This window comes from Petaurus breviceps, unplaced genomic scaffold (assembly GCF_028583685.1).
Source record: "Petaurus breviceps papuanus isolate PSGF00001 unplaced genomic scaffold, PetGlider_PUasm1.0 181, whole genome shotgun sequence".
Taxonomy (NCBI): Eukaryota; Metazoa; Chordata; class Mammalia; order Diprotodontia; family Petauridae; genus Petaurus; species Petaurus breviceps.
This window is the reverse complement of record NW_027185784.1, coordinates 18,943,314-18,969,400: the sequence shown is the minus strand read 5'-3', so window position 1 is coordinate 18,969,400 and position 26,087 is coordinate 18,943,314. Positions and strand designations below refer to the sequence as shown.

Below are 26,087 nucleotides of genomic sequence, written 5' to 3'. Positions count from 1 at the left end.
CAAGATGGCAGAGAAAAGCTCTCCCAAATTCCTCTCCGAACAACTTTAAATAACGCCTCAAAATGAAATTCTGGCGTGGTAGAACTCACAAAAGGAAGAGGGTGAAACAATTTTCCAGCCTAAGATATTTAGAAGGCTGGCAGAAAAGATCTGTCTCAGAGAGTCTGAGTGGAGTGCAGACATCAAGGCAAGCTAGCAACAAACTAGTCCCAGCAAGTCAGTGGGAACATCTGACTCGCAGAGTTGACTTCTGGAGCACTCAGTCCACAGACAGATGGTAAGGGTGTGGACAACCTGTCAGAAGATTACAGGGGACCCTTTGCTGGTACCCTGTGCAAGACTTTGTTGCACTGCCCATATGTAGTTTGGGGTCACAAGTCACACAGAGAAGAGGAGCATTAGTAGGAGCAGGGACCCTGGACACAGTTCCAGGACAGAAAAGAGAGCTTGTGTCACTCATAGACCAGAGCACAGGCCAGGAGAGTAGTAAATACACCTCTTCTTACATCATACCACTTGGAAGAACTGAAAACTTATCAGAACTAGCTCTGAAAACAGCTGCACAAAAAACCTGAAACTTGGGACAGTTCCTGGCCTGTGAGTCATCCATGCATTAAGTACAAATGTCTTCCAGGTTCTATCTTTGGCCCTGTTTTCTTATATTCTCTCCAAATTTCATCAGCTCCCATGAGTTTATTATGTCTATGTAGATAAACACCAAATCCACATATGCTAGCCCTAACTTCAATCACACACACACACACACACACACACACACACACTCACTCACTCACTCCTCTCTCTCTCTCTCCTACTTCCTGCTGGCATCTTCACCAGGATGTCCTATAAACATCTTAAACTCAAAATGTCCAAAATTATACTCATTTCCCCAATCACTCAGGTTTGCAACCTTGAAGTCAGTCATCTCTGACTCTTTTATCCTTCCTATCCCTCTCACCCAGTTACCAAGTCTTGTCAATTCTACCTTTATCTTTCACATCCAGTCCCTTCTGTATAATCAGAAGCTCACTCCCCTAGTTCAAGTTCTCATTTCTCACTTCAATATTACAACAGACTCTCTTTGTTTCTTTTCCATCTTCTACACAGCTGAAAATTAATAATATTCCTAAACATGGGACCTGTCATTTACCTGCTCATCCCATCTATCATTCCCACTCTCATTTATCTTCCATCTCTCCTTGTCTACCAGCTGTTTTCCCACTGCCACAAATTCACCCATGTCTCCTCAATCCTCAAAAAACCTCACTTGCTCGATCCATCCATCTCTATCATCCTATGTCTTCTTTTTCTGGCTCAACTCCTTGAAGAGAAGGCTGTCTAAAATTGATGCATCCCTGCTTCAAGACTCTCATCACTCTAGTCCATTCTCTGCTCAGGTGTCATTTGATCTTCCTTAAGTACAAGTATGACCATGTCAACTTCATTATTCAATCCAGTGACATCCTATCACTGCCAGAATCAAACATAAAATCCTCAGTTTGGCTTTTAAAGTTCTTTATAACCTGGTGCCTCCCTATTTTTCCAGTCTTCTTACACCTTGGGACTGAAAGAAAAGAGAAGTCAGCCAGAATTTTAGCTATTTCTGAGTACTTAATTATTTTTTTTAATGCCATAAAAGTCCAAATCAGAGAATCCCATATCTAAAGCACAAAAATCTATTTCAAAGTTAAATATACTGCTCATGTTGACAATAACAATGTCATGCCTCACTCTGATAATAAAGTTGACTGTAATTAGGTCAAATTTCTCCCTTTTACAACAGAAGCAAATTAACAATGCATTTAAATTATTTCCTACAAGTAAATGATATAGAAATATTATAAGGAGCTTCCAGACCACCAACCCACCTTGGATACCTGTCAGGTTACAGAAAACTTGTGGAGAGCAGAGTAAAAACAGTCCCGTTGGGCAGGTCATGCCAATGATCCTTTACAATGGACTGGATAACTAAGTGGTGTTACTGTTCACTGTGTTCAATTCTTTGTGATCCCATATGGAATTTTCTTAGCAAAGATACTGGAGTGGTTTGCCATTTCCTTCTCCAAATCATTTTACAGATGAGGAAACAGGCAAACGGGGTTAAGTAACTGGCCCCGGGTCACACAGTTAGTGTCTGAGGCTGGATTTGAACTCGGGAAGATGAATCTTTGTCACCACTTTGTCACCAAGCTGTCCAAGATAACGAAGTAGCTACTATCGATGTTTAAAGAATAAGGCAGTGCTTTACTCTCTTGTTAAAAAATAATCTGATCCCTCCCCAAATGCTAATGCTCTCTCTTTCAAATTACCTTGTCTTCAACTGGTTTTCATGTATTTTTTACTTACTTATTTGTTGTATATATTTATGTAAATACCTCTCTTCCCTATTAGAACGCAAGCTCTTTGCCAGTAGATAGTGCTTCATTCTAGTAAATGCTTAAAACCTGTTGATTAACATCATGGGGAAGAAACTATATTCTCTTTTCCTTAAGTTAAATTGGTCAACTCAAAATATATGCCACTTACAAAATACTAAAGCCTAAAGAATATGGGATCAAAGGAGGCAAACTATGGGTGCTATCAAATCATGTGAGTTTTTTGTTACAAAGAAAAGGTTTAGTGCAGGATAATATGTCAGAAAATGAAATGTGATAAAAATCAAATGGTATAAACCTATTCTTAAAATAAAAAAATAATGTGGGATCACAAATCATAAAATAAACATTTATTTTAATCAATTATTTGATTTGGAAACTTACTGGCAAGTTAACTCATGAAACTTGCATCGTCTTCAAATTAAACATATTACTTCTTTGAAAAGGGGAGAAACCAACGAAGTTCATTTGAAGAACTGTAGTTTTTTTAAAAAGGTTTATGACAAATATTCCACTCGTTCATGGCAGTACATTTTCTCCCAAGGAGCCCTTTGGAAAAAGTTGTGCACAACAGTGAGAACTGTTCCAGCTGTGCACAGCCCAATCAGTGGGCTGCACAATCTGGGAGCCACAAAATTCTGAGCTGGTTACAGTAAGTCAACTATAATTCCTGACAAGGCTTGGTTTATTCCCCTCATCAGTGCCTATATTTAAGGCCATTGTTCACTTCTGGTTTTCATCTTCTGTGAAAAGACAACTAGCAGGCTCCAAGTCGGGATAACTGCATGACATGTTGCTGACATTCCCCCTACTCGTAAGCAGCAGGCATACAGTAACGGGCTTTAAAATCCTTAGGCTACGGGAGCTTTGCATGAAGCAGAAAAACGAGGGTGGGGCGGAGGTATCCAGGTATGGGGAGAAGTAGGGCAAGGGGTAAGAAAACAAATTTAGATTTACTTCAACAGTCCTTTAGGAAGCTCCATGCGCTGCAGGGCGCGATTAGATGGGGTGGCAGCCTTGAGCTGCTTACAGAACGGGAGGGAAGGTCAAGGCAGCTACGGAGATAACCAAACTCAACCAGACCAGACCCCCCTGGCAAAGAGCTGGGAAACAAAAGTCGTCCGAGAACTGGGGATCTTGTCAGACGAAGCTAGGGACCCTCAGGAAGGCTCCGGTCAAAATAAAGGACTGGGGGGCCCAACACGTGGCCTGAAGGGGTTCCCAGGCCAGGAAAACGTGTCCAAGGCCACCTAGGGGGTTCGGGAGACTCACCGCAAACCCCGCCCCTCTGCCCCGCCCCGCGGGGGACCCGGGCTCCTCCCGGCCGAGGGTGGGGGCGCGTGAAGCCTCAGCCACAGGAGCCGCCCCCAATTATTCCTCCCCACCCTCACCCCTTCCCGCCCAGGTACCAACGCTAGGATGGAAGCAGAAAAGACCGCTCGAGGCCCGCACTTACCAAAAACTGAATCATGGTGATGGCGGTGGCAGCAGCAGCAACAACTGAAGCAAGAGGCCGAACCAATAAGCTCTAATCTCTCCGGTGAGAGAGGGGTGGCGGAAGCGAGGAGGCGGGGAAAAGAGGAAAGGAGTTTCCTTCCGGGTCAGGAGGACATGCACGTTGTTTCGGGTTTTTTTTTTAAGCCCCCATCCTCTTCCCGCCTAGAGTTTTGAACAGGGAAGTCTCCGCCCCCTGGTGGCGGAAGGGTCGAGGTGGCCACCCCAATTGGATTCAGTACACAACTGAGGCTGTGATTTGTTCCCACCGCCAGGCTCTTAGGGTCAGTTTGGCCCGCAAGTATTAGTGCAGTTGTAAGCTCTTAGCCTGTACAATAGCAAATCATCTCATAAAATCGTGAATTAAAAGTGAAAGGGCTGGCGAAGAGGACCAAAAAGAAGCAGCGCCCCATGCTGGACGCTTTGTGGGAGGGCAGGCACACTGCCACATGATTAGGCGCCCGGCACTTGGGGCACAACGCCCCGTCTGTGTGACGAAGGGCTCTGGACACTGAAGATCTGTGACTATCGTCCAGACCAGGGTCTGGCGTGCTACCGTCCAAGGGCCACCGGGCTTGGGTTTTTTGTACAGCCTTGATGCTAAGAACGTTAAAAAAAAAATTAAATACAATAAAATTTTATGTTAAAACGTAAAAATCATTCTTAGCTCCTCCGATGTGCAGGAGAGGATGATAAATCCATAGTAGTTTATTGACCTCTGGGTTCTCATCTCAAACCCTCATTTTTAGATGAAGAAACTGAGACCCAGAGAAGTGGTGATTTGCCAAGCATCAGTTTACACCATGAAAGGGTAATAGTTGAGATTGGAAACTCAGTCTTCTGACTAAAATCCAGAGCTCTTTTCAAGGTAAATCAGCAACTTGACCTCTGCCCTCCAGGAACACACCAATCAATTGTCGAGTCTGGTTGAATCTCCCTCCACAACATTCACTTCCCCTACATCTATCCTAGATTTGTAAAAAGCATATTTCAAAGGGTCCAGAGGAAGGATGGGTAGGATCCCATGGACTCTAAAGAATAAAATTACAAACACCCAAAGTGAAATAATTCCCATGAAGAGAAAAAAATGGGGAAAGGGACTGATATGAATGTACAGAGAACTTACCAATTAATTTACATTGTTTTAATGAAGCAGTGTTTACACATGGGATTGAGAGTTGGGCTTCAGAGTCAAAAAGATCTGGGTTTAAATTACACCTTTTACATGATCCTCTTCATGGCCTCAAGTAACTAAGACTATAAGTGGTAAAATAGTTATCAGCATTGGTAAATCAAATGAGATAATAGGTGTATAACACTTAGCACAGAGCCTGGCACATAGTACCATTTTAATGAATGCTTATTCTCTTCTTTCCTCACTCCTTAAGGGAAAGCAGTAGAAAGAACTTACTTAGGAGTTCCCTTATAACAATGAAACCACAGGTCCAGACCCTCTCAAAAAGAGCAAAAGATGAAACAAGGGAAGGTAATAGAATAGATACAAAAAAAGTATGGCACAGTACTATAATAGTATCAGTAGTGTTAAAGCTGAGAATGGTGCAGAAGAACAAAATAAAAAGGTTTGTTGGGGAAGGGATGAAGATCAAAGAAGGGATAAGACTGCTCCTCAGAGTGGCTAAGATGATGATAACCAACTACAGAAAGATGGCTAGTCAGCCTTTTTTTTGTTTCTGTTTTCTTTGCCCATGAGACTGATATGTGAACTGGAATAGACAGGGAAAACTGGCTAAAAAAGACTTGATACCCAACATAAAGAAGAGATCACCTAGTTCCCCCTGATAAATTGAAGACACCTGGCCCAGCTCAATTAGACAGTCAACCAACAAGCATATATTAAGTACTGACTGTACCAGACACGTATGCAAAGACCAAAGTGTCTAAGTCTTTTTTTTTTTTTAAAGCAATCGGGGTTAAGTAACTTGCTCAAGGTTACACGGCCAGTTATTATTTCTGGGTGTGGTGCTGAGTATCCAAGCCCGGATTTGATCCAGGTCATCCCAACACTGGAGCCGGTGCTCTTACTCGCTGAGCCACCTGGCCGCCCCTAAGCAATTGGGGTTAAGTAACTTGCTCAAGGTTACACGGCCAGGTGTTACTGGGTGGGTGCTAAGTGTCTGAGCCCGGGATTCGATCTCCGAGGTCTTCTCAACACTGGAGCCAGGGCTCTTACTCGCTGTGCTACCTGGCTGCCCCCAAAGTATCTAAATCTTACCCACTTACATAAAAACAAAACCTAGGAACTGGACCCAGGGTGTGCTGGAGTTGTCACTTACCCTGCTTTTGAACCGATCATTAAATTTTCATGAAATTATTAAATTGTGACGTGAAAACTTCAAGAGTTTACACCTCAGAAATCAGTAAATTCTATAAATCATGGCTTGATTTATTGTTTTCTTGATTTGTAGACTTTAAAAAGTAATGAAGAAATGGGGCAGTCAGGTGGTGCAGTGAATAAGAGTCGGGAGAGCCCTGGAGTCGGGAGAGCCGGGATTGGTTCCAGCCTCAGATACTTAACACCCACACAAAAAAACTGGCCATGTAACCTTGAGCAAGTTACTTAACTCCAATTGCTTTAAAAAAAAAAAAGTAAAGAAGGAAATGTTAATAACGTAACAAACTACTTAAAAGTGTGTCATGGGTACTTCTTTTGGGAGGGAGGTGAGGATAGAGTCAGCTGTTTAAACATTTACCAGCATCCAACTAACTGCACCTGTGATTTCAGTGGGAGACAAAGTCCTAGGGAGGAAATTCTCTCTGCCAATGAAAGTCAGCACCTTCTCTGTAATTTATAATCTTAATTTCCTAGAGCACTGAGAGGTTAAATCACCTGCCCAGGGTCACACAGCCAGTAGATGCCAGAGGTGGAACTCAAATCCAGGTCTTTTTGATTTTCAGGCCAGTTGACCCAACACCAAGACCATACTGTCTTTCAAAAGTATGCATGCAGTCTTACCTCAGAGACATTGAAGATTCAGTTCCAGACCACTGCAATAAAGTGAGTATCACAATAAAAGGAGTCACATGAATTTTTTGGTTTCCTGGTGCATATAAAAGTTTTATTTACAACTATGCTGTAGTTTATTAAATGTGCAATAATATTATGTTTAAAAAAACATACACATACCTTAATTAAAAATGCTTTACTACTAAAAGATGCTAACCATCATCTCCATCATCTGAGGCTTCAGCAAGTCATAATCTTTTTGCTGGTGGAAGGTCTTCCTCCATGTAGAGGGCTGCTGACTTATCAGGGTGGTGGTTGCTGAAGGTTGGGTAGCTGTGGCAATTTCTTAAAATAATACAACAATGAAGTCTGCCACATCAGTTCACTTGAACACTTACAGGCCACTCTAGGGTTATTAACTGGTCTAATTTCAATGTTGTATCTCAAGAAACTGGGAGGCCCAAGGAGAGGGAGAGAGATGGGGGAGGGCTGGTCAGAGAAGCAGTCAGAACACACACAACATTTATCTATTAAGTTCATTGTCTTACATGGGCACAGTTAGTGGTGCCCCCCAAACAATTACAATAGTAACATCAAAGATCACTGATCACAGATCACTATAATAAATATAACAATGAAAAAGTTAAGAAATATTGTGAGAGTGACCAATATGTGTCAGAGACAATGTGAGCACATGCTATTGCAAATAATGGCACTGATTGACTTTTCCAATGCAAGGTGGCCACAAACCTCCAATTTGTAAAAAGTACATTTGCAAAATGCAATAAAGCAAAGTACAATAAAATGAGGTATGCCTGTATATACAAAATCAATATAAAGTAGTTTGGGGAGGGTATGCACAAGTTGCTGGGAAGTGAGGGGGAGTTGGGGCAAGAAAGGCTTTATGAAAGTGGTCATCAGAGAGGAAAATCTAGGAAACAGGAACCAGAAGAAACAAAATTGTTCTTTTACTTTATATTTATAGTCCATATGTCTTGACTGGAACAGAAAATAATTATGAGAGCAAGATGAGACAACGGTCACTTTCTCATTTTGAAGTATTGACTGATCAGTGGCAGACTTTTGTAGCCAAGCACCAGTAGTAAATGAGTCCTAGATATCTTAAGTATCATCACTGAAGAGAAAACAAGGTCAACGATGGGAACTAGTCACTACCTACTCTAAGTAGATACGGTCCTGCAAGCAGAGAACTGTCATCAAGAAGTAGTGTAAACTAAGCTAGCACACCAGCATTACAAATCTGATCACCCCTCAGATTCTACCAAGGTCTAAAATTCTATGGCTTTCTCTTTGCTTGCATGTGATGTAATCTGGGGATAGATTCTCAAATCCTGATTCCAAAAAACAGAAGTGCTGAACTAAGGCTACCCAAATGAGCAACACCACCATCTAGTGGTAACCTACTCAAACTACACATTCCTGACATTCAAATTCTTAGAGGACGTTATTACGATTAGACACTTTTAGACCTAGAGGATTTTGGAGGTCATCTAATCTAACTCTCATTTTACACATGAGATAAATAACTTAGCCAGATAGATGATAACCTAGAGCTATTTCTTGTGGACTAAAATGTCATTCTGATTCATTACAGTCTCTAGAAACCACTGCCAACTGTCAAACCAGAAATTGGGATAAAGTCTATCTAATATTATAAGAAGTCAATTACACTTCAAAACATGGGAGATCATCCACTGGTATGAACTCCTGAATGTGACTCTAACCTTCTGTACTTTTAAGGGCAGAGGTATCAAAAACACACACACACACACACACACACACACACACACACGACCCCAGCAGATCCAGATTAAAATGTAACTGGGAAATATTTAATGAAATAAAAAATACAATATATATAACATTACCCTTTAAAACTAAGCCAATATGTGGCCCCCCCCAGGAATCCTTCTGTATGGATCACTCCTCATTTCCACTTGAGTTTGACCCCCACTGGTATAACCAGTTTTCCTCTTTGTATTTATTACATTTTCCTACATATGTTAGTTATTTTTATATGCCTTTCACCCCATTTAGCTTTAAGCTTCTTGAAAGAACAGCCTGCTTCTTATTCATTCATTTGATAAGCATTTACTAAATAAGCTTGTTGTCAGGCACTGTACTAGGTGCTGGGGAAACAAAAACCAAAAAAAAAAGTCTACACCTTCCAGGAATTTATATTCTAATAGGGGTAATCTTGGGCACAGATAAATATGAAAATATACATATGTATACACATACATATGTGCATGTATGCCCACACACACATACATATGTGTGTGTATATATGTATATGTATGTATGTAGTGATACAACATAATTTCTTTTGGAGAGAGGGGTTAACACTAACTGAATCTAGAAAGTATTCCTGTAGGAGCAGGACATGAACTAAGCTCTGAAGGAGAATCAGGAAGACTGAAGGCAGATAGGCACAGTGCAATATGATTTGGTACCAGGTCAAAGAAGCAAGAGATAATATGTTATGCTCAAGGAACAGCAAAGCAGTCAGTCTGCCCGGAGGGCAGAATTCATGAAACCAAAATCATGTGCACTAAGCCTAGAAAGGTCAGCTGGAATTGTGTGGTGAAGAGCTTTATAGGGCAAGCTAAGAGAGGCAGGCAGAAGTGACTGGGTTGGGAGAAAGACCATTTGAGTCTAAGGACCAGAATTCAAACCTGCCCCTGCCACTGTGGGACTTCGGACAAATCACTTAATCTCCCCTCTCCCTGGTCTCCCCTAAACGAAGGGGCTGGACTAGTCCCCTTTTGTTCTAAAGTCTTGATCTTATCCTAGGCTTCTGTTCTTTAATTGGGGTTCATGAAGTTAACTGTATTTCAATATAAGTGGTTTCCTTTGTAATCCTATGATTCTGTTTTGTGCATTTAAAAATATTATTCTGAGAAAGGATCCCTACATTCATCAGATTGCCGAAGGTCTCCCTAACAAACAAAAAACGGTTAACATCTAGAAGGGGAATGGCAAGGTAGAGAATTTGTGCTTTAGGAATATTTGAGAGTTGCGCTAAGGATGAAATGGAGAAACTGAAAGGAAGCCTAATCAGGAAGTTACTACAATAATTATCCTTATATCCCTAAAGCCTAGCATAGTGCTTTCTACACAGTAGATATCTAACTGAATTGCTATAGACAAAAAAAAAAATTCATCATCTGGTATCTACCCTTTGGTAATGATAATAGCTAATATGGCACTTTAAGGTTTTCAAAACATTTTACATATGTTAATTCATTTGATCTTTACAACTCTGTGAAGTGATATTATCTTCATTTTACAGAAGAGGAAACTGAGGAACAGAGAGGTAAAGGGACTGGCATAGGGTCACACAGCTAGGATGTTCAAGGCAGGAAATAAACTCAGGTCTTCCTGACTCCAAGTCCTCTACTCTAATGACTGTACCATGTAACTACTTTGGAGAACAGTTTCTCAAAATTTAGCCTTCCAATGACATATTGACCATAAAAAGGGTCCCCCTTTCTATATGATGCCTTTCCAGCTTAGTAGGACCTACCAAATCCTGGCTAACATGCCCTTCAAGAATCCAGGCCCCATCCACACTGCCATGAGCATTAGAGAAGATGAAATCTTATTTACTGATATTCAACAACTTAAAAGAATTTTAGAACATCTACTGTGTAAAATAATGGAAGTTAAATGCAGAATGAGTTGAGACCTTCTCATCCAAACCCAAACTCACTTTACATTGTTAGCTTCCTCCTCTCCAATGTGGTGAGCATGTCAAGCTACTCAGGCTGTCATTATTAGGAGCTGGGCTCCCAATTAAATTGGTTGGAAGATAGATAGGCTGGTCAGGTTTAAAGATTCCAGAGGGGAAGCCAAGAAACTTCTCTTAATTAGTGATCTTCCAATACTTAGTCCAAAATTACAAACCCAGGTAACTGGCCTCTGTATGATTTTTGCCTAACAAAATAGAAACAAACATTTACAATAAGCAATTCATTGGTAATATACTAATAAATACTTCACTTATCCAGCATCAGTAGGAAATAAATTATCATCACATAAATGAAATTGCCAAATAATTGAATTTTCCTTCTAAGAAAAAAATTTTTGGTCCATTTTTTCCTGAAATTTTATATACAAAAAGTGTTCTACTCTTCCTTGCCTCATTATTTGATAAAATAATGTATGAGAAACAAGAACAGAAATTAACCCACTTCTGATGTCTAAGGGATACATAGAACCATGTTGTAGTATACCTAGATGCCAAAATTGCCACAGGCTACTGAGGTTACACTGTTCCCTTCTCTCTCATTTTTACCTGTCATTTACTTCTCCAAGCCTTTAGCTTGGAATAATGTTCCTAACCCTTGCCTCAGATCTGTTGTACTCAGGGAAATGAATAGAAAAGCAGAAGACAGTCCAGTGACTTTAAAATCCACAATCTTAATTAAAACACAATTCAAAGTCTTTTCAAAAGGCTTGGGAGGGCACCTTTCTTATGAAACTAGGCTTCCTAACAAACCTGTCTTTTTTCTGGTTATTTCAGCATTGTGTCTTTGCCCAAAGACTGATGGTTAAGTATACATTATTGTAAATATGTATTGTAAATGTATTATTTTTAATCATATTTCTTAATCAAATAAATTGCCTTTAATTACTTCTATTTGTTAGCAGGGTTCTTCTGACTTAAGTTAGGGATTTTTGGTCACCGCACAGCTCATTTATTCTATCTATCCTAATTTTGGTTTTGCTCAAAATTTTTTTATTTCAATGCCCTTTACCAATGTAGATCAGCAATAGTTCTGCAATTTAGTCTTAGAGAGTTAGCAGGCTCAGTAAGAAGACAGTGAGACAACTTGCCTAAGGTTACACAACGAGTTATTTGTCAGAGGCAAGATTTGAAACCAGGATTTCCTGACTCCCCACCCCAGGGTGCCTCTCTCTCCTCTTGGTACTTTTGCACAGCTCTGTCCTGCAGTGGGTGGGCCTAGGGCCAAGTCACTACATGGCCAAGTCTATCCTCCACTGCTCTCCTACACAAAACCACTCTGGCCAAACTAGTCACTAAACACGCCTCATCCTCACCACCTCTGCTTTTCTGGTGCTGTTACCTAGAAGCTCTCCCTCTTTCCTATCAAATCCAAAATATTATTTGAGAGAAACAAAGGCATTTTGATAAATATCTTCTGTAGTTATTTTAAGTTTTCTTAATTGCCATGAAAACCCATAACATCAGAAGCAAAGTTTTCATTTTCTTTGCTTACCTGAATTTAGAGGAGCTATTTTTTCTTCTCAGCAATATTTCTGAAGTATTAGACCAGAACGGTGAGATTGAAATGAAAAAGGAAGCACTTTTACTAGACAGAAAGTGTGACCAGATATGGAGTAGACTGAGCGTGACATGTGAAATTTTGGTCATTTCCATCAAGTTAATTATATATGAAATAAAAATACAGAGTTAATTTGGGAAATTTCAAGACAAGATCTGAAAAAAAAATGTCAAATAGTTATTCCTCCAGTTATATATATAACAGAATTTATATACTTTCAGCCCACAAAACATTTACTACAAAAGAGTGGTTTTGTATTTCTGTAGCATACTATTCAAAACAAGGCCTAATTTATAAAACAGTATGGCTATATCAACTTCTCCATATTCCTACCCTCAAGGATAAAAATGAAAATCAGCAGCACTATATTTTTACTGTGATGAAGGAAAATCCAAAGTTTCAACAATACATTTTTTGTTTTACATATAGAATAAGATCCAAGAATTTTTCTTTTGCTCTCCAACCCCCACCCCCCGGGATCATTCACTAGGTCATTTTTCAAAAGATGGAATATACATTTGTTTAAAAAAAACTTTATTTTTTTGTTTTTATCTTTAATTATGGGGTATTGAGATGGGAACTGTGCAGAAAACCTATTTGTATAAGAAAAAAAGTATGAAAATATTTTTTTGGCCATAATTTAGAAATAAACTGGTCTACAAAATTGAAATTAAGAATGTCCCCTATTTCATCTGTTCAGGAAGAAAGGAGAATAAAGAGTCTTTCAGCCTCTTGACAGCCTTAATAAGCCACGAATGCGTCTGACAAGTGCTTGTATGAAACAATAGCGTGATCGAACTTTGGAGTATAATCCTTCAATGTCCAGAAGCTTCTTTTGCAGTGATTCACCAAAGGCATTGATGGCTTCAATCTGAAGCTAGAGGAAATGAAAAGGAAATTTCTCAAAATGGCAATGTCAGGGTCATTCCACAATTTCACACAGCTCAAAAATTTCTAGACAAATTTGGTCCTTATGACCAACTGGTCATATCCACATTGTCTACCCCAATAATTACTAATGTGATAGGGGGTTTTAGGGATTGGAAAAATGACGACAGTTCTTTTTAACAGATCTATCACTTACATATAATGTATACTACTGTCCAGATCTGTGATTTCATCAGTTCTGGAAACACCTAGTACGGAGACTCATTACCCTGACTGATGCAGATCAGTTTACTCATCTCTTACATTCTCAGAAAATTGCCTGAAGAAATGAGAGGTTGCCATGTTGTCCACGGTCACAGAAGAAATATGTGTCAGAGGTAAGATTTAACCCATATCTTCCTAACTCCACCCAGATCATTATTTACAATGCTAGGTGACTCTAACAAAGTCATTGTCATCCATTTTATCTAATCTTTGCATTTTAACTTTTGGGGCTACTTGTGGTTCTAATATTATACATATATATAAAAGACACATTCCCTGTGTGTATATATACACATAAGGCATAGCAAATGGAAGATATATATGTGTATGTCTTAGAACTATAAATCTGCTTTCCTTATTTAGGCAGCTGCATGAAACAGTAGACAGAGGGGCAGCCAGGTAGTACAGCGAGTAAGAGCACCAGCTCCATTGTTGTGATGACCTGGAGATCGCATCCTGGGCTCAGACACTTAGCACCCACCCAGAAACACCTGGCCATGTAACCTTGAGCAAGTTACTTAACCCCAATTGCTTAGAGGCAGCCAGGTGGCTCAGTGAGTAAGAGCACCGGCTCCAGTGTCAGGATGACCTGGATCAAATCTGGGCTCAGATACTCAGCACCACACCCAAAAATAACTGGCTGTGTAACCTTGAGCAAGTTACTTAACCCCGATTGCTTAAAAAAAAAAAAAAGAAAAGAAAGAAACAGTAGATAGAGAGGTGGGCCTGGAAAGGGAAAGACCTGAATTCAAATTCAGCTTTAGATACAGACTAGTTGTGTGACCCTGGGCAAGTCACTTAATCTCTGTCTGCCTCAGTTTTCTCTGCCTCAGACAGTTGTTCTGAGGATCAAATGAAATAATATTTGTAAAAGCACATAGCACAGCGCCCAGCTATGTGCCTAACACAGCAGATGCTTAATGAATTCTTGTCCTGTTTCTCCCCTTCCTTTAACCCTATGATACTAACATAAATCTATAAACCTAAATATAGCCAAACTTAAAATTGATGTGATATCACAAATCTAGTTTTGCCAAAAACATGCAAATAAGTTACCTCTATAAAATAGGGGTTACGTAACTGTAGTCAAGAGGTTACATAACTGTAGTCAGGTCTAGACTGACAGCATAGCAATTGAGGCATGAGTGCAAAGCTGGGCCACCTCTTGATCCTGAACTGGACCCCAATTTCAACAATACTATCTCCATTTGACAAATATTTGAGTGTGTATGATGTATCCTGTGTGGCTTGCCCTAGGATACAACCAGTATGTGTCTAAGGCGAGACATTAAACCTACTCTTCCAGATTCCACTATTAGCCTTCTACTCACTATGCCAGAGTGCTTCTTGTGTATTTATAAGGCATATCTAAAATGAAGATAATATTTTGCTCTTACAAAACAACCCTTGCAAGGTGTTTTACTACTATTTTATCAACAAGGACAAGTTTCCAAGGTCATTAAAAACTAATAACTACAGGGTTAATCAGAAGAAGCAAAACTATCAGCCCACTTAAAATGACTGATTCAGTATCTTCCAAATTTGAGTATCTGATTTAAATTATATTCTAAGGTTATTTTAACTTTTTTTTTTTAAAGCTGGGGCTAGGTAGCGTAGTGAATAAAGCACCAGCCCTGGAGTAAGGAGTACCTGAGTTCAAATCCAGGTTCAAATCAGACACTTGACACACTTACTAGCCTTGTGACCTTGGGCAAGTCACTTAATCCCAATTGCTCTGCCTTCCCCCTCTAAAAAGCAAAAAACAAACAAATCAAGAAACCAAACTTATGGGATCTACCTTACCTGCTCTATATCATGCTGGCTCACTCGAGTCAGCCCACTTCTGAAATCCAAGTTTGTATCTGAAGTGAAAGCATCTAGAAATAAAATAAAGGTTTTTACTTTTATTATAACTAGAACATATATAAATATCAATTCAGCCACATATACCTGAATAAAGATTTTAGATACTATGATTTGAGTCCAAGAGATAAAACCTGCTTTGCAATTCCAAACCTATCTCTGTGAAAGCAAAAATGCAAATGATTGTATGTTGACTATATTTTCAATTATTTATAGAAAGCAGCATCTGTAAAGCATTTTGTTAGCCAGTCAGATCTTAAGTCCCTGTTTGAATATATATCCAGAGATATTCCAGAGCTAAGTCAGTCCACAACTGAAGGACACAAAGAGATAGGGTTCATGAATGGTTTTAAGCCCAATACTGGAGTAAAGAGGAAGGTCAGAGACCAAGTAAACCAGGTATATGTTAGCCCAAGGATCTGAGGATGGAATGCTCCAGATGTAACAAAAAGTGGGATCTTTACCTTATCTACAAGCTGGCCACCTCCAAGTCAAGTGAGGCACATGACTAGACTTAGGCTACTCATTTACCTATATGCCACATAACTTTTTAACTCAGGGAATCTGTGCTCTCTATTATCTGCCTGCCTAAAACAGAGGCAAAATCTTGACCCTTACTCCTGGCTTCCCTATGATTCTAGACTAAAGTATTCCAAAGTACAATTACAATTGTTATTTGCCTAAATCCTGACTCAACTACCTAAAGCAAAAATCAATTTCTTTTTAAACAAAAAAAGAAAATTTTATAAAAGCTAGAAAAAAATAAAATTCATATAGAAGAATAAAAGGTCAAGAATATCAAGGGAATCAATGAAAAAAAGTGAAAGAAGGTGGCCTAGTAGTCCCAGATCTCAACAAAACAGTAAGCATCAAAACAATTTGGACCGGTTAATAAATAAATAAATGGGTGAATCAGTAGAATAGATTAGATATACAATAACATAGTTGTAAATGACCATAATAATCTCAGCTTTCATAAATCCCAAGATTGAAGCTTTTGGGGCAAGGACTCACTATGTGAGAAAAATTGCTGTCAAAACTATTAAGTAGATTGACAAAAACTTAGGTATTGGCCAAGATCTCACATTGTATACCAAGATAAAATGAAAATGGGTATATGATTTAAATATAAAGAGTGATATCATAAGCAAATATTTTACCTCTCAGATTTATGAATAAGGGAAGAATTTATGACTAAACAAGAGATAGATAAAATCACAGGAATATAATGGATAATTTTGATTATATGAAATTAAAAAGACTTTTGCACAGACAAAACCAATACATCCAAAATCACAAGGAATGCAAGAAACTAAGGGGAAAATTTCCCATTAAGTTTCTCTGATAAAGGTCTCATTTCTCAAATATATAAGGAACTGAGCCAAATGTATAAAAAAGCCATCCCTCAACTGATAAGTGGTCAAAACATATGAGCAGGCTATTTTCAAAAAAAGAAATCAAGCTATGAATAGCCATATAAAAGGACAAAATTTTTAAAATTAAAATGGTGCCTCCAGATAACTAGTTAGTAACAACTAGTTCTTGATCAATAGCCACGATTAGCTTGTGATGTGGTAATTCCACAAAAAAAAAAAAAAATCAAAAGAATATCAAAGCATAAATATCATTTTCTGTAGGCATTTAAGTTCTACTATATCATAACACAATAATGTGCATGCAGAATAAGTCTTACCTTGTAACCGCCTACTTTTAAATGCAGCCCTAGAAGCCAGTAGAGAATCGTGGGAATCAGTGGGAGTGCATCGTAACAAATAGTATTCTAAGTGGCGCCAAAAGATAAATAAGCAAGTCTCTATGATATCTACAAGTATGACCTCAGATCAAGGAAAACAGTTTTATGAGGGTGATTTTTCTTAAAAGGGAACTTCTGAGTCTAGTATATGCTAGAATATAAACAAGTTTTATAAATATTACTGCCGCTGTGGATATGATGTACTATATGATATACTAATGATAATAGCACTGTTATCATTATAGTTTTGGAGGGGAAAAATAGTCATACACAACATTTAAATATTAAATGTACATAAACACATACACACATACATACAAGATGGGAGTAGCTATTAACATAGTTTTAATTGAAGAGTAGAAAAGACTTAAAAGTCATATTAGTTTTTAACATAAGGATACATATGTTGAAAATGTGAAAATGACTCATTTAGCTATTTTTGTCAGTGATGAGCAGTTTGTAGGGCTATAGGAATATAAGTAAGGGAGGTATCTTACTTGGAAATTTGAAGATTGGGAGGACAGAGCATTACTGCAGGCTTTTCCAAGGCCATACAAGAAGTAATATTAGAGAATAAGAACCAAGGAGTTAGACATGGATGCAAAGCAGTCTCAGGGGACTCAAGCAAGGTCAGGGCTCTTTGTCCCTCAGTCGTTCATAACCTCCTGCTGCTGTGCCATGAGCCCAAATAATTTTTAACCAATTAATCAACATTGTTAGTTTCAATATACTATATTTAAGAGGAAGTGAAAAGAAAGTCTTTCTTGTGTTGAGTAGCTTGGAGAAACAATGGAAATTATAAGACATTACTTATATAAACTCCAATCACTCACTGAGCCCATTCAGAATTCCCATTATTCTCAACCCTGTTCAAGCAACATTTGTTCACATATGGCATATATATGTTAAGTCCCGGGAACCATTTCTTAGGAAGGATATTTGCAAGCTATAGTATGGTCAGAGGCCAGCTACTGAGATGAATGATGAGTGAACTTGAAGTGAAGGTGACATTTCTAAAAATTCAATTTGTAAAAGGCAGTTAGGGAGCAGCTAGGTGGCTCGGTGAATAGAGCACCGGCCCTGGAGTCAGGAGGACCTGAGTTCAAATCTGGCCTCAGACACAACACAAAAACCAGCCATGTGACTTTGGGCAAGTCACTTAACCCCAACTGCCCTACCTTCCCCCTTCCAAAAAAAAGGCAGTTAGGTAGCATGGTGGATATAGCACTAGACCTGGAGTCAGGAAGACCTGAGTTCCAATCCAGATTCAAACACTTACTAGCTGTGATCCTAGGCAAGTCATTTAACCTCTGTTTGCCTCAGTTCCCTCAACTTTAAAATAGGAATAATAACAGCACTTACCTCATAGGATTGTTGTGAAGATTAAATAAGATAATATTTGTAAAGTGCTTAGAACTGCATCTGACACATAGTAGGGGCTTAAAAAATTCCATTCCCTATTCCCCTCAAAAGGATAAGTCAAAAGAAAGGATTTGTTTGATTCAGTTTCTCCAAAACTCTTCTATATTCTCCTTCCATTCCCAGAGTTTTTCTTAAAGAGAAAGGTTTAATGAAAGTTCAATGAAAGGGAATAATTTGTTTTTAACTTAATGTAGAATTTTAGTCATCTCTATTAGATTTCTTCTTATTTTCAGCAAAGTGCTCAAGTCTCTTCTTTTAACACACTGTTCTAATCTATAAGAATACTTTTTAATTCAGTCACTCAACAGGCTATCTAAACAGCCAGAAAATACCTAACCATACAATTACACAGACCTTATACATTTATTCAGAATATACGGCCTTAACAAACAGTCAACTGCTGCATTCCCTCAGAGCTATTCCCACAAGACGAAAGTACAGTAACCTGCTGACAGACTGAATGAATGATGAAGTAGTGTAGCACTTCTTCAGAGTATCTCTGAAGGATCTGGTTACAGTTCCAACCCTATACGACTTATTTCCAATTATACATGACCAACTGACACCTTTTCAGGCCTTTACGGCTATTTTGAGAAGAGGGAAACAGAAGATAGATGAAAAGGAATCTGTTCATCTTCTTAACTGTAATATCGCATTAAAAGATAGTTCCTAAAAAGCCAAAGGTAAGATCATATGAAGATTATCACCTTGACCTGGTAATTGTAAGTAAGTCACTTTCATCTCAATGGGTTTAAAAATGAAACAGACCACAAGAAAACTCTTACAACTTTCTTTGCAGAAAAAAAAATACCCTTTTCAGTGAGAATTCTTCACCAGTTTTTAACTCTCCTCCTACACCTGACCTGGAGGAGAAACACTTTGAATGTGTAAAGTCACCACATCTGACTTTCCCTGAAGAAGTTTCTTCTTTAAATGGGCATGTCCTCCAGAAAAACCGGCCCAGATCAAGGCAAAAGATGTTGGAAAGAGGTATGAATTCTCACTCTTATCCTGACAGAGGAAAAACTTTTTTTCAAAATGAAAGAAAAAGGAATGATTCTGGCTGCCAAGAGAAAGGTCAGAATATAAAAATCTTAGGAATCCAGGAGAGAAAAGGAAAGGGTAGGCTTATGTGCAAAAATCATCAACAAATAATTCTGAGTTATGATGATGAGAGCCCCAGGCTAATAGGCAAAGACAGTAAAGATCCCAGTTGGACTGTCCCTGCCCTCACAGTCGAGCAGGGATCAACTGACAAAGCACAGCAGTGGGAAGATGAGTCTTCCTAGTTTCCACAAACCATTCTCCACAATGCTCAAAACTTTATTCTGAGATAGGCAGGGTCTAGATGCCTTCTTGGCACTCACTGTGGGATTATTGAACACACAATTCAGTGGGAAACTCACAGTACGTTGAGTTGGAAGGGTTTAAGAAATACTTTGGTTTGACATTTAAATGTGCACAAATATCATACTTCAAGGACCTGTAGTTGGTGGGACTTCCTCCACCAACGCATACTACAACCCATATTATTTTTTTTTTTTGCTTTTTTGGAGGGTAATTGGGGTTAAGTGACTTGCCCAAGATCACATGGCTAATTTTTGTGTTAAGTGTCTGAGGCCAGATCTGAACCCAGGTCCTTCTGACTCCAGGGCCGGAGCTCTATTCACCGCACCACCTAGCTGCCCCTACAACCCATATTATAACTTAATAAAAGTCTGAGGCACAAGGAGATTAAGTGATGTGTCCAAGGTCACTTAACTACTAAGAGTCAGAGGCAAGATGTGAACTCTGATATTCCGGTCTGCAAGTTCAGTGTACTATCCACTATACCATAATGTCTCTCACATAGAGAACAGATCAGGATTAAAAAAAAAACCCAAATCACCTTCAATTCAATAAGTTTTTGTGTTGTCTGGTAAGAGAATAAATAAATAAATAAATAAATAAATGAATGAATGGATGGATGGATGGATGGATGGATGGATGGATGGATGAATGAATGAATAAATGAATGAATGAATAAATAAATAAATAAATAAAGAGAAATAAATAAACATGCTATAGTTTTCAGTAGATCGCAATAGGTTTTCACTTTCCAAGTACTGCTATTATTTAAGGATACAAGAACAAAGGGAAAGCAATTTGGCTCGATTGTTGATCAACTTCACCAAACGCCGTCTTGCCAAAATGTACTTCTGGGAAGTAGAGATTTTATCGACTCCAGCTGGCATCACTGATTGGCACAACTGCAAAGAAAGGGATGCATCATGAAGAATATAATACAGATCTGGCAGATTTTCATAGCATACTCAGTTTTCATAGCAAGGCACTAAAATGCTACAATCAAAAGACAGTATCAAAGACTTAAGCAATATGGTCACTAGTATCACCAGGTGTGGGGACAGCAGCCCTTTCTTTAGTGCTGACAATCTGTCTCTGCTTTTCACCAACTTCAAACTATTCTAACACTTTAACTTTATATCTAAAGTAATTCTAACTGGGTTTTGTTGTTTGTTTTCACTTTTTCCACCACTTGAATTTACTGATTTCTTCCCAGACATTTCCTGGTAATTAATATATAGCTTGTTGAGTCACCTTTCTCTTTACCTATAAATGGACAGTACACAAAAGCTAAGGACTGACATATTCAAACCTTAGTTACCAAGAGGGGCTGCTTCAATGTCTAGTGGATCAGGAACTATATCTGGAAACCATCTCATTTCCAATAACAATGAACAAATTAGGACTTTGCAAAGGTACTGAATGTTCTGTTCACAGCTTGTTAATTTAACAGATACAAGCATCTATCCTATACTGATAATGAAAGAATATTCATACTGATGAGATCACAGATCCATTGAAGCACATAAGCAAATCTACTCATTTGAAAGCTTTTAGTATATCAAAACTGTTTGATAAACCTGATAAATTACTGATCACTGACTGATTAGAAGACTAATTCAGACTAATACCCTGAGTAAAAAGGGCTAAGTAGCTCAACTAAAGGAATGAGCAAAGCAAGATAACATCACAAAACCTTCAAAAGTATAAAGAGGAAATACTGTTCCTGAAATTGAATTGTTAGTTTTAACTAATTCTTAAAGTTCAGAGCTCTAGTAATCTAGTTTCTATTGACATTTCTATAGACTACAAAGTAGTACTCAAACTTAGAATAAGTTTATATAATGGCCCTTATAATGAGGTTAATTCTTCAAATGTAAACCAGTTTCATTAGTGTCTACCGGCAGACTGCACAAAGCAGACACTTAAATGTTTACTGAATGGACCTAAAGTTCAGAAAGTTTGACTATACGGAAAGCATAAAGATGGGCAATGACGGTCAGGAAGGAAAATCTCACTATTCACAACCTTAAAAGTGTAACAATTTCAAGTGATAGTGAGAACTAAGTTATTATCTACCTCAACTATATAAGCTGAGGTAGAATGTATATAATTGTGTTTTGGTCCTAAGAAATTTTCTACAATGACTAATCCTACACAACACTACTTTTGGTCTCAGTCCTTGCACCAATAGTAAGTAATCCTACTTTGATGGCCATAACAAGTTCTGCGTCTTCTGAAGACCAATTTCAAAGTTCAACTTTAGTAGTAGTAGGAGTAGGAGTAGTCATCTTCATTATCACAGTAGTAGTAGCAGCAACACTACTGCTACAACTACCATGATGACTACTCTAAGGTTCTTAATTGCCTTATCCATCTCTTTCCCTATACATACATGTATCTATTCTTAACTGCCTTATCTATATATAATATATACACATACATATATAACTATCATCATTGTCATCATTATTATTATTAATAAATTATAATGCCTTATAGTACTATTTTACTTTCTATGCATACACATCAGGGACTCGGGGCCCTGTCAGACTTCTTTATATTGTCCATTAGACCTAATGCCACATATAAACAGGCATGCAGTATATATTTGCTAGATGAGTAAATTATTTTCTCTAACAATCATTATAAGATGATGTTTAACGATTAACACCTTTTGCAGAAAGGAAAAAGAGAACCCATGAGCAAAATGCACATTTTCATAGGCTATTCTATTTAGACTGTAAGCACTTTAATGACAATGATAAAGGCACATTGAAAGCTTACCTAAAAAGAAATCATCTTTAAAGGAAAGGCAGCTACCTAAAAATCCTAATTTTTTCAGCACAGATTTTAGACTATAATCAAGTATTTACTCAAAAGTAAATTTTCCCATAGACTGACAGGTGGGTCCCATGATAAGGTGTTTCCCACATCACAGGTGACTAAAGAATTGTTAGTTTTACAAGATATAACCATAATTATCAGAGCCTGATTCCATAAGCTGCACACCAGAACCAGTATCATCACTCTTTCTTTATGTCTCCTCTTTGTTCCGGTATCTTTAAGAACAATACCCCTGGGGGCTGATAGGTGGCACAGTGAGTAAAGTGCCAGCCCAGAGTCAGGAGGACCTGAGTTTGGTTCCAGCCTCAGACACTTAACACAAAAAAACTAGCCGTGTAACCTTGGGCAAGTTACTTAACCCCAACTGCCCTCCAAAAGGCAAAAAAAAAAAAAGAACAATACCCCTTTTCTTCATCAAGAAAACATTTTTTCTCAATAAGGCTAGGAAGTTTATTATAGAGTACACACCTCTTTTATCTCATCTGGGGGAAGCTGTTCTACATTCTGTAGTTTGTTGACATTCTGTCGATGACTGTCATAATAAGTGAAGAAATCATTAGCACTTTGTTTCAGCAAGTACACAATAATGCCCAAGCCAGGCAGACGCCAATATGGGACCACTGGAGCTTGAGTGTCTAAGAAGAAATGACAAAATAGGAGAATATTTAACCCACAGTTATATCAGCACATTAATCAACATCTATAATGACCAATTTTAATACATGGAATACCCATCAAACCTGAAGTAGAGATGCCATATTAAAAAGACTTCATAGCTACTATATTCCCACTGAAAATATGCTTCCTTGTATCACTAAAAACAATTAAAGAGGGGCAACCATGTTATATCATAATAAAGCTGATATTTATATAGCACTTAATTTTTCAGAACAACTTACAATATCTCATTTGATCCTCACAACAATCCTTAAAGCAAAGGTACTATAGGCATTACTGTACTCATTTTAAAGATGAGGAGACTGAGGTTCAGGAATGTAAAATGACTTGTCTGTGATCGCACAGCTAATAAGAATTAGAGCAGGCATCAAATCTTATCCTTCCTGACTCCAAGTCTTTCCATTCTACCATAATATTCTCCTTTATGAGGACTAAATGAAGGAACTAGAGATGACATATGAGAGAAGATAACACTGGGAGTACAAAAGTTATCTTCAAGTATTTGAAATACTGCCCTGTAAAAGAGGAATTATATTTGCTTTCCATTGGCTCTGGAGGGTAAAAATAGGAGCAATAGATAAAAGTTACATAGAGGAAAATTTAGTATCAATATAAAAGGCACTGAGTTTTCTATATCAATGGTCTTCAAGTTATAACTAGATTACCACTGGTCTGGAATGTTGCATATTAGACTAGATGTTGTCTGAGAAATCTTTCAAAACTCTAGGAATCTAGAGTTCTAGGAATCTATTTGTGCTGGGTTCATTTCTAGTTTTATTTTTATCATTCTGCTTATTATATTATGATCTTAAAGTTATTCTTCAATTTCAGCTTGGATTACTTATTTTGGAGAGGGAGAGAAAGGCCCTTTTGTTCCCAATAAGCAATAAATCCTGTACAAGGACAGGTAAAAAGCTACCAATGATATAAAACATGTAAGTTTCATTTTATCCAACTTGGAAGTAAATATTTAATGGAGCGAGTTAGGGAAAAAACAAAACAAAATAAATCTGTTAAATTGAATTACATCAAGATAGGGGTTCTCCTTAAGAGAAGGAATAAGCATTTATATAGTGCCTACTATGTGCCAGGCACTGTACTAACAACTTCATATATATTATCACATTTGATCCTCACAACAACCTTGTGAAGTTATTAGTCTCATTATGCAGCTGAGGAAACTGAGGCAAACAGGTTAAGTGACTTGCCCAGGATCACATAACTAATAATCTACAAATTTAACTGGTTTTCAATATAAGAAAAATTCTGCTGGTTGAGTATAGAGAAACTGATGACAATTTTTGTCACTTGCCAAATTTAATATTAATCCAAAATCATTCCTATTTCATTTTCTGGTTTCAAAGAAGAGGAACAAATATCTCATAACAAAAATGATAAGAAGAATGAAAATTAATCCTCAAACCATGTATCCAAAGACTAACTGCTTGAAATTAAAATTTGTTTTCCTTCAGTTAAACTTCTATTCTACAGGGGGAAAATCAACAGGAAATCACTTTTTATAAATCTTTTAAAACTGTGTTACCATATATTTAAATGTTATTTGGAGAGTTAAGTGTAGGAACAAAAAGGCACAATCTCTCTAAAAGTAATCTGTGTTACAGTAGTCCATTAAAGGATAGGTTGTAAAACTCCTGAAGTAACAAAGGAAAAAATTCTTATTTTGAGCTCTTTGGGTTGGCTTTTAGGAACAACTACTTTCCTCTTGGAAAAAGGCAATCACAGGGGATTCACTACTGCCTACATTTATTCATGGGGTCCTTGTCATTTTAATAATTAAAAAGTCAGTTTTTAGCCAATGAAGAGAGAAAGAATTGAATTTATTGGATTATTAAAGAGAAAGGAAATAGTGAGAATGCTAACTGGAATATGATTTCTCTCCCTATGATAAATTATAAGCAGACTTTGAAAGGTTTCTTCTGAAAGAGTGGAGAAAAAAACCTCCATTAAAGGATTTTGGTACCAAGCTGTTTTGAACAGAAGCCAGAGTTGATAAATGTGTTGTCCACAAGAAAAGATTCAGGGCAATTGACATTTACTCTACTTAGACCTAGAGCAAAGAAACAGGATAAACTAAGTAGAGATTGTTAACAGTAAGGAAACATTTCAGGTCTGAACCAGAATTAAATCAATTCTATTGCTACTTCAGGAAATAGTTTGTCAATTTACTTCCCTATGGCACTACTCCCTTTCCAAACCAAAATATCATCCTTCAAAATGTCTTCTCTCTCCCTATTAGAATGTGAGCTCCTCGAGAAGCAGAGACTGTCTTCACTTTTGTATTTGTATGCCTAGTGTTTAGCATAGTTCTTGTTTCTTAAGTAAACCGTTTTATTCAAATCTGGCTCTAAATGTATATTTTATCATTTCACACCAATATTAATAAGTAGTTCTTAGTTTATTTTAATACATAATTCTATGTGTATGTAAAAAACACAAATGAATGGAAGTTTTGTCCTGGTAATCAACTGCACCAATGGAAACTTTCTTGCTCAGATTATTAGATCAGCCCATGTAACCCATTTATCTAGTAGCCATTTGTTCAAATTTATTGCCCAGTGCCTTTAAGAGAATAAACTGCCTCACACCTGCCTAGAAAATCTCAATGGGAAAAGAGCTGGTCTCAAAGCAGGAAGACCTAGGTTCAAGTCCTGTAACACATAATGATCCCTGTTTGAGATCCTGACAAAGTCACTTAACCTCTAAGTGCTCTATCAGAGAAGATGCTGGCTTACATGGGTGGAGGGAGTTTCCTCACCTGGGAGTTTCCCATACCAAAGAAATCACAGGTACAGTTCCAACCTCAATATAAGGTAACAACAGCAAGTATTGCTCTCATTACTATG

At 37.9% G+C, this 26,087-nt stretch overlaps 1 protein-coding gene and 1 long non-coding RNA gene across 3 annotated transcripts in view; one reads left to right on the top strand and one right to left on the bottom strand.

The window, feature by feature from the left end:
* The first annotated feature begins 6,836 nt into the window (after positions 1 to 6,836).
* Positions 6,837 to 26,087, top strand: part of LOC138160634 (uncharacterized) — a 34,958-nt gene continuing 15,707 nt past the window's right edge. The window contains exons 1-2 of the long non-coding RNA XR_011168178.1: positions 6,837 to 6,885; positions 13,364 to 13,429. This is a non-coding gene — a long non-coding RNA (uncharacterized lncRNA). The remainder of the gene's footprint in view (positions 6,886 to 13,363; positions 13,430 to 26,087) is intronic.
* The window catches only part of NUP205 (nucleoporin 205), a 102,467-nt gene continuing 89,061 nt past the window's right edge, over positions 12,682 to 26,087 (bottom strand). For both annotated transcript variants that reach the window (XM_069087293.1, XM_069087295.1), the window contains exons 39-43: positions 23,014 to 23,180; positions 20,480 to 20,603; positions 16,873 to 17,001; positions 15,120 to 15,193; positions 12,682 to 13,041 (exon numbers count right to left, since the gene is read on the bottom strand). In XM_069087293.1, coding sequence (XP_068943394.1) covers positions 12,889 to 13,041; positions 15,120 to 15,193; positions 16,873 to 17,001; positions 20,480 to 20,603; positions 23,014 to 23,180 — 647 coding nt within the window. In that variant the 3' untranslated portion in view covers positions 12,682 to 12,888. The remainder of the gene's footprint in view (positions 13,042 to 15,119; positions 15,194 to 16,872; positions 17,002 to 20,479; positions 20,604 to 23,013; positions 23,181 to 26,087) is intronic.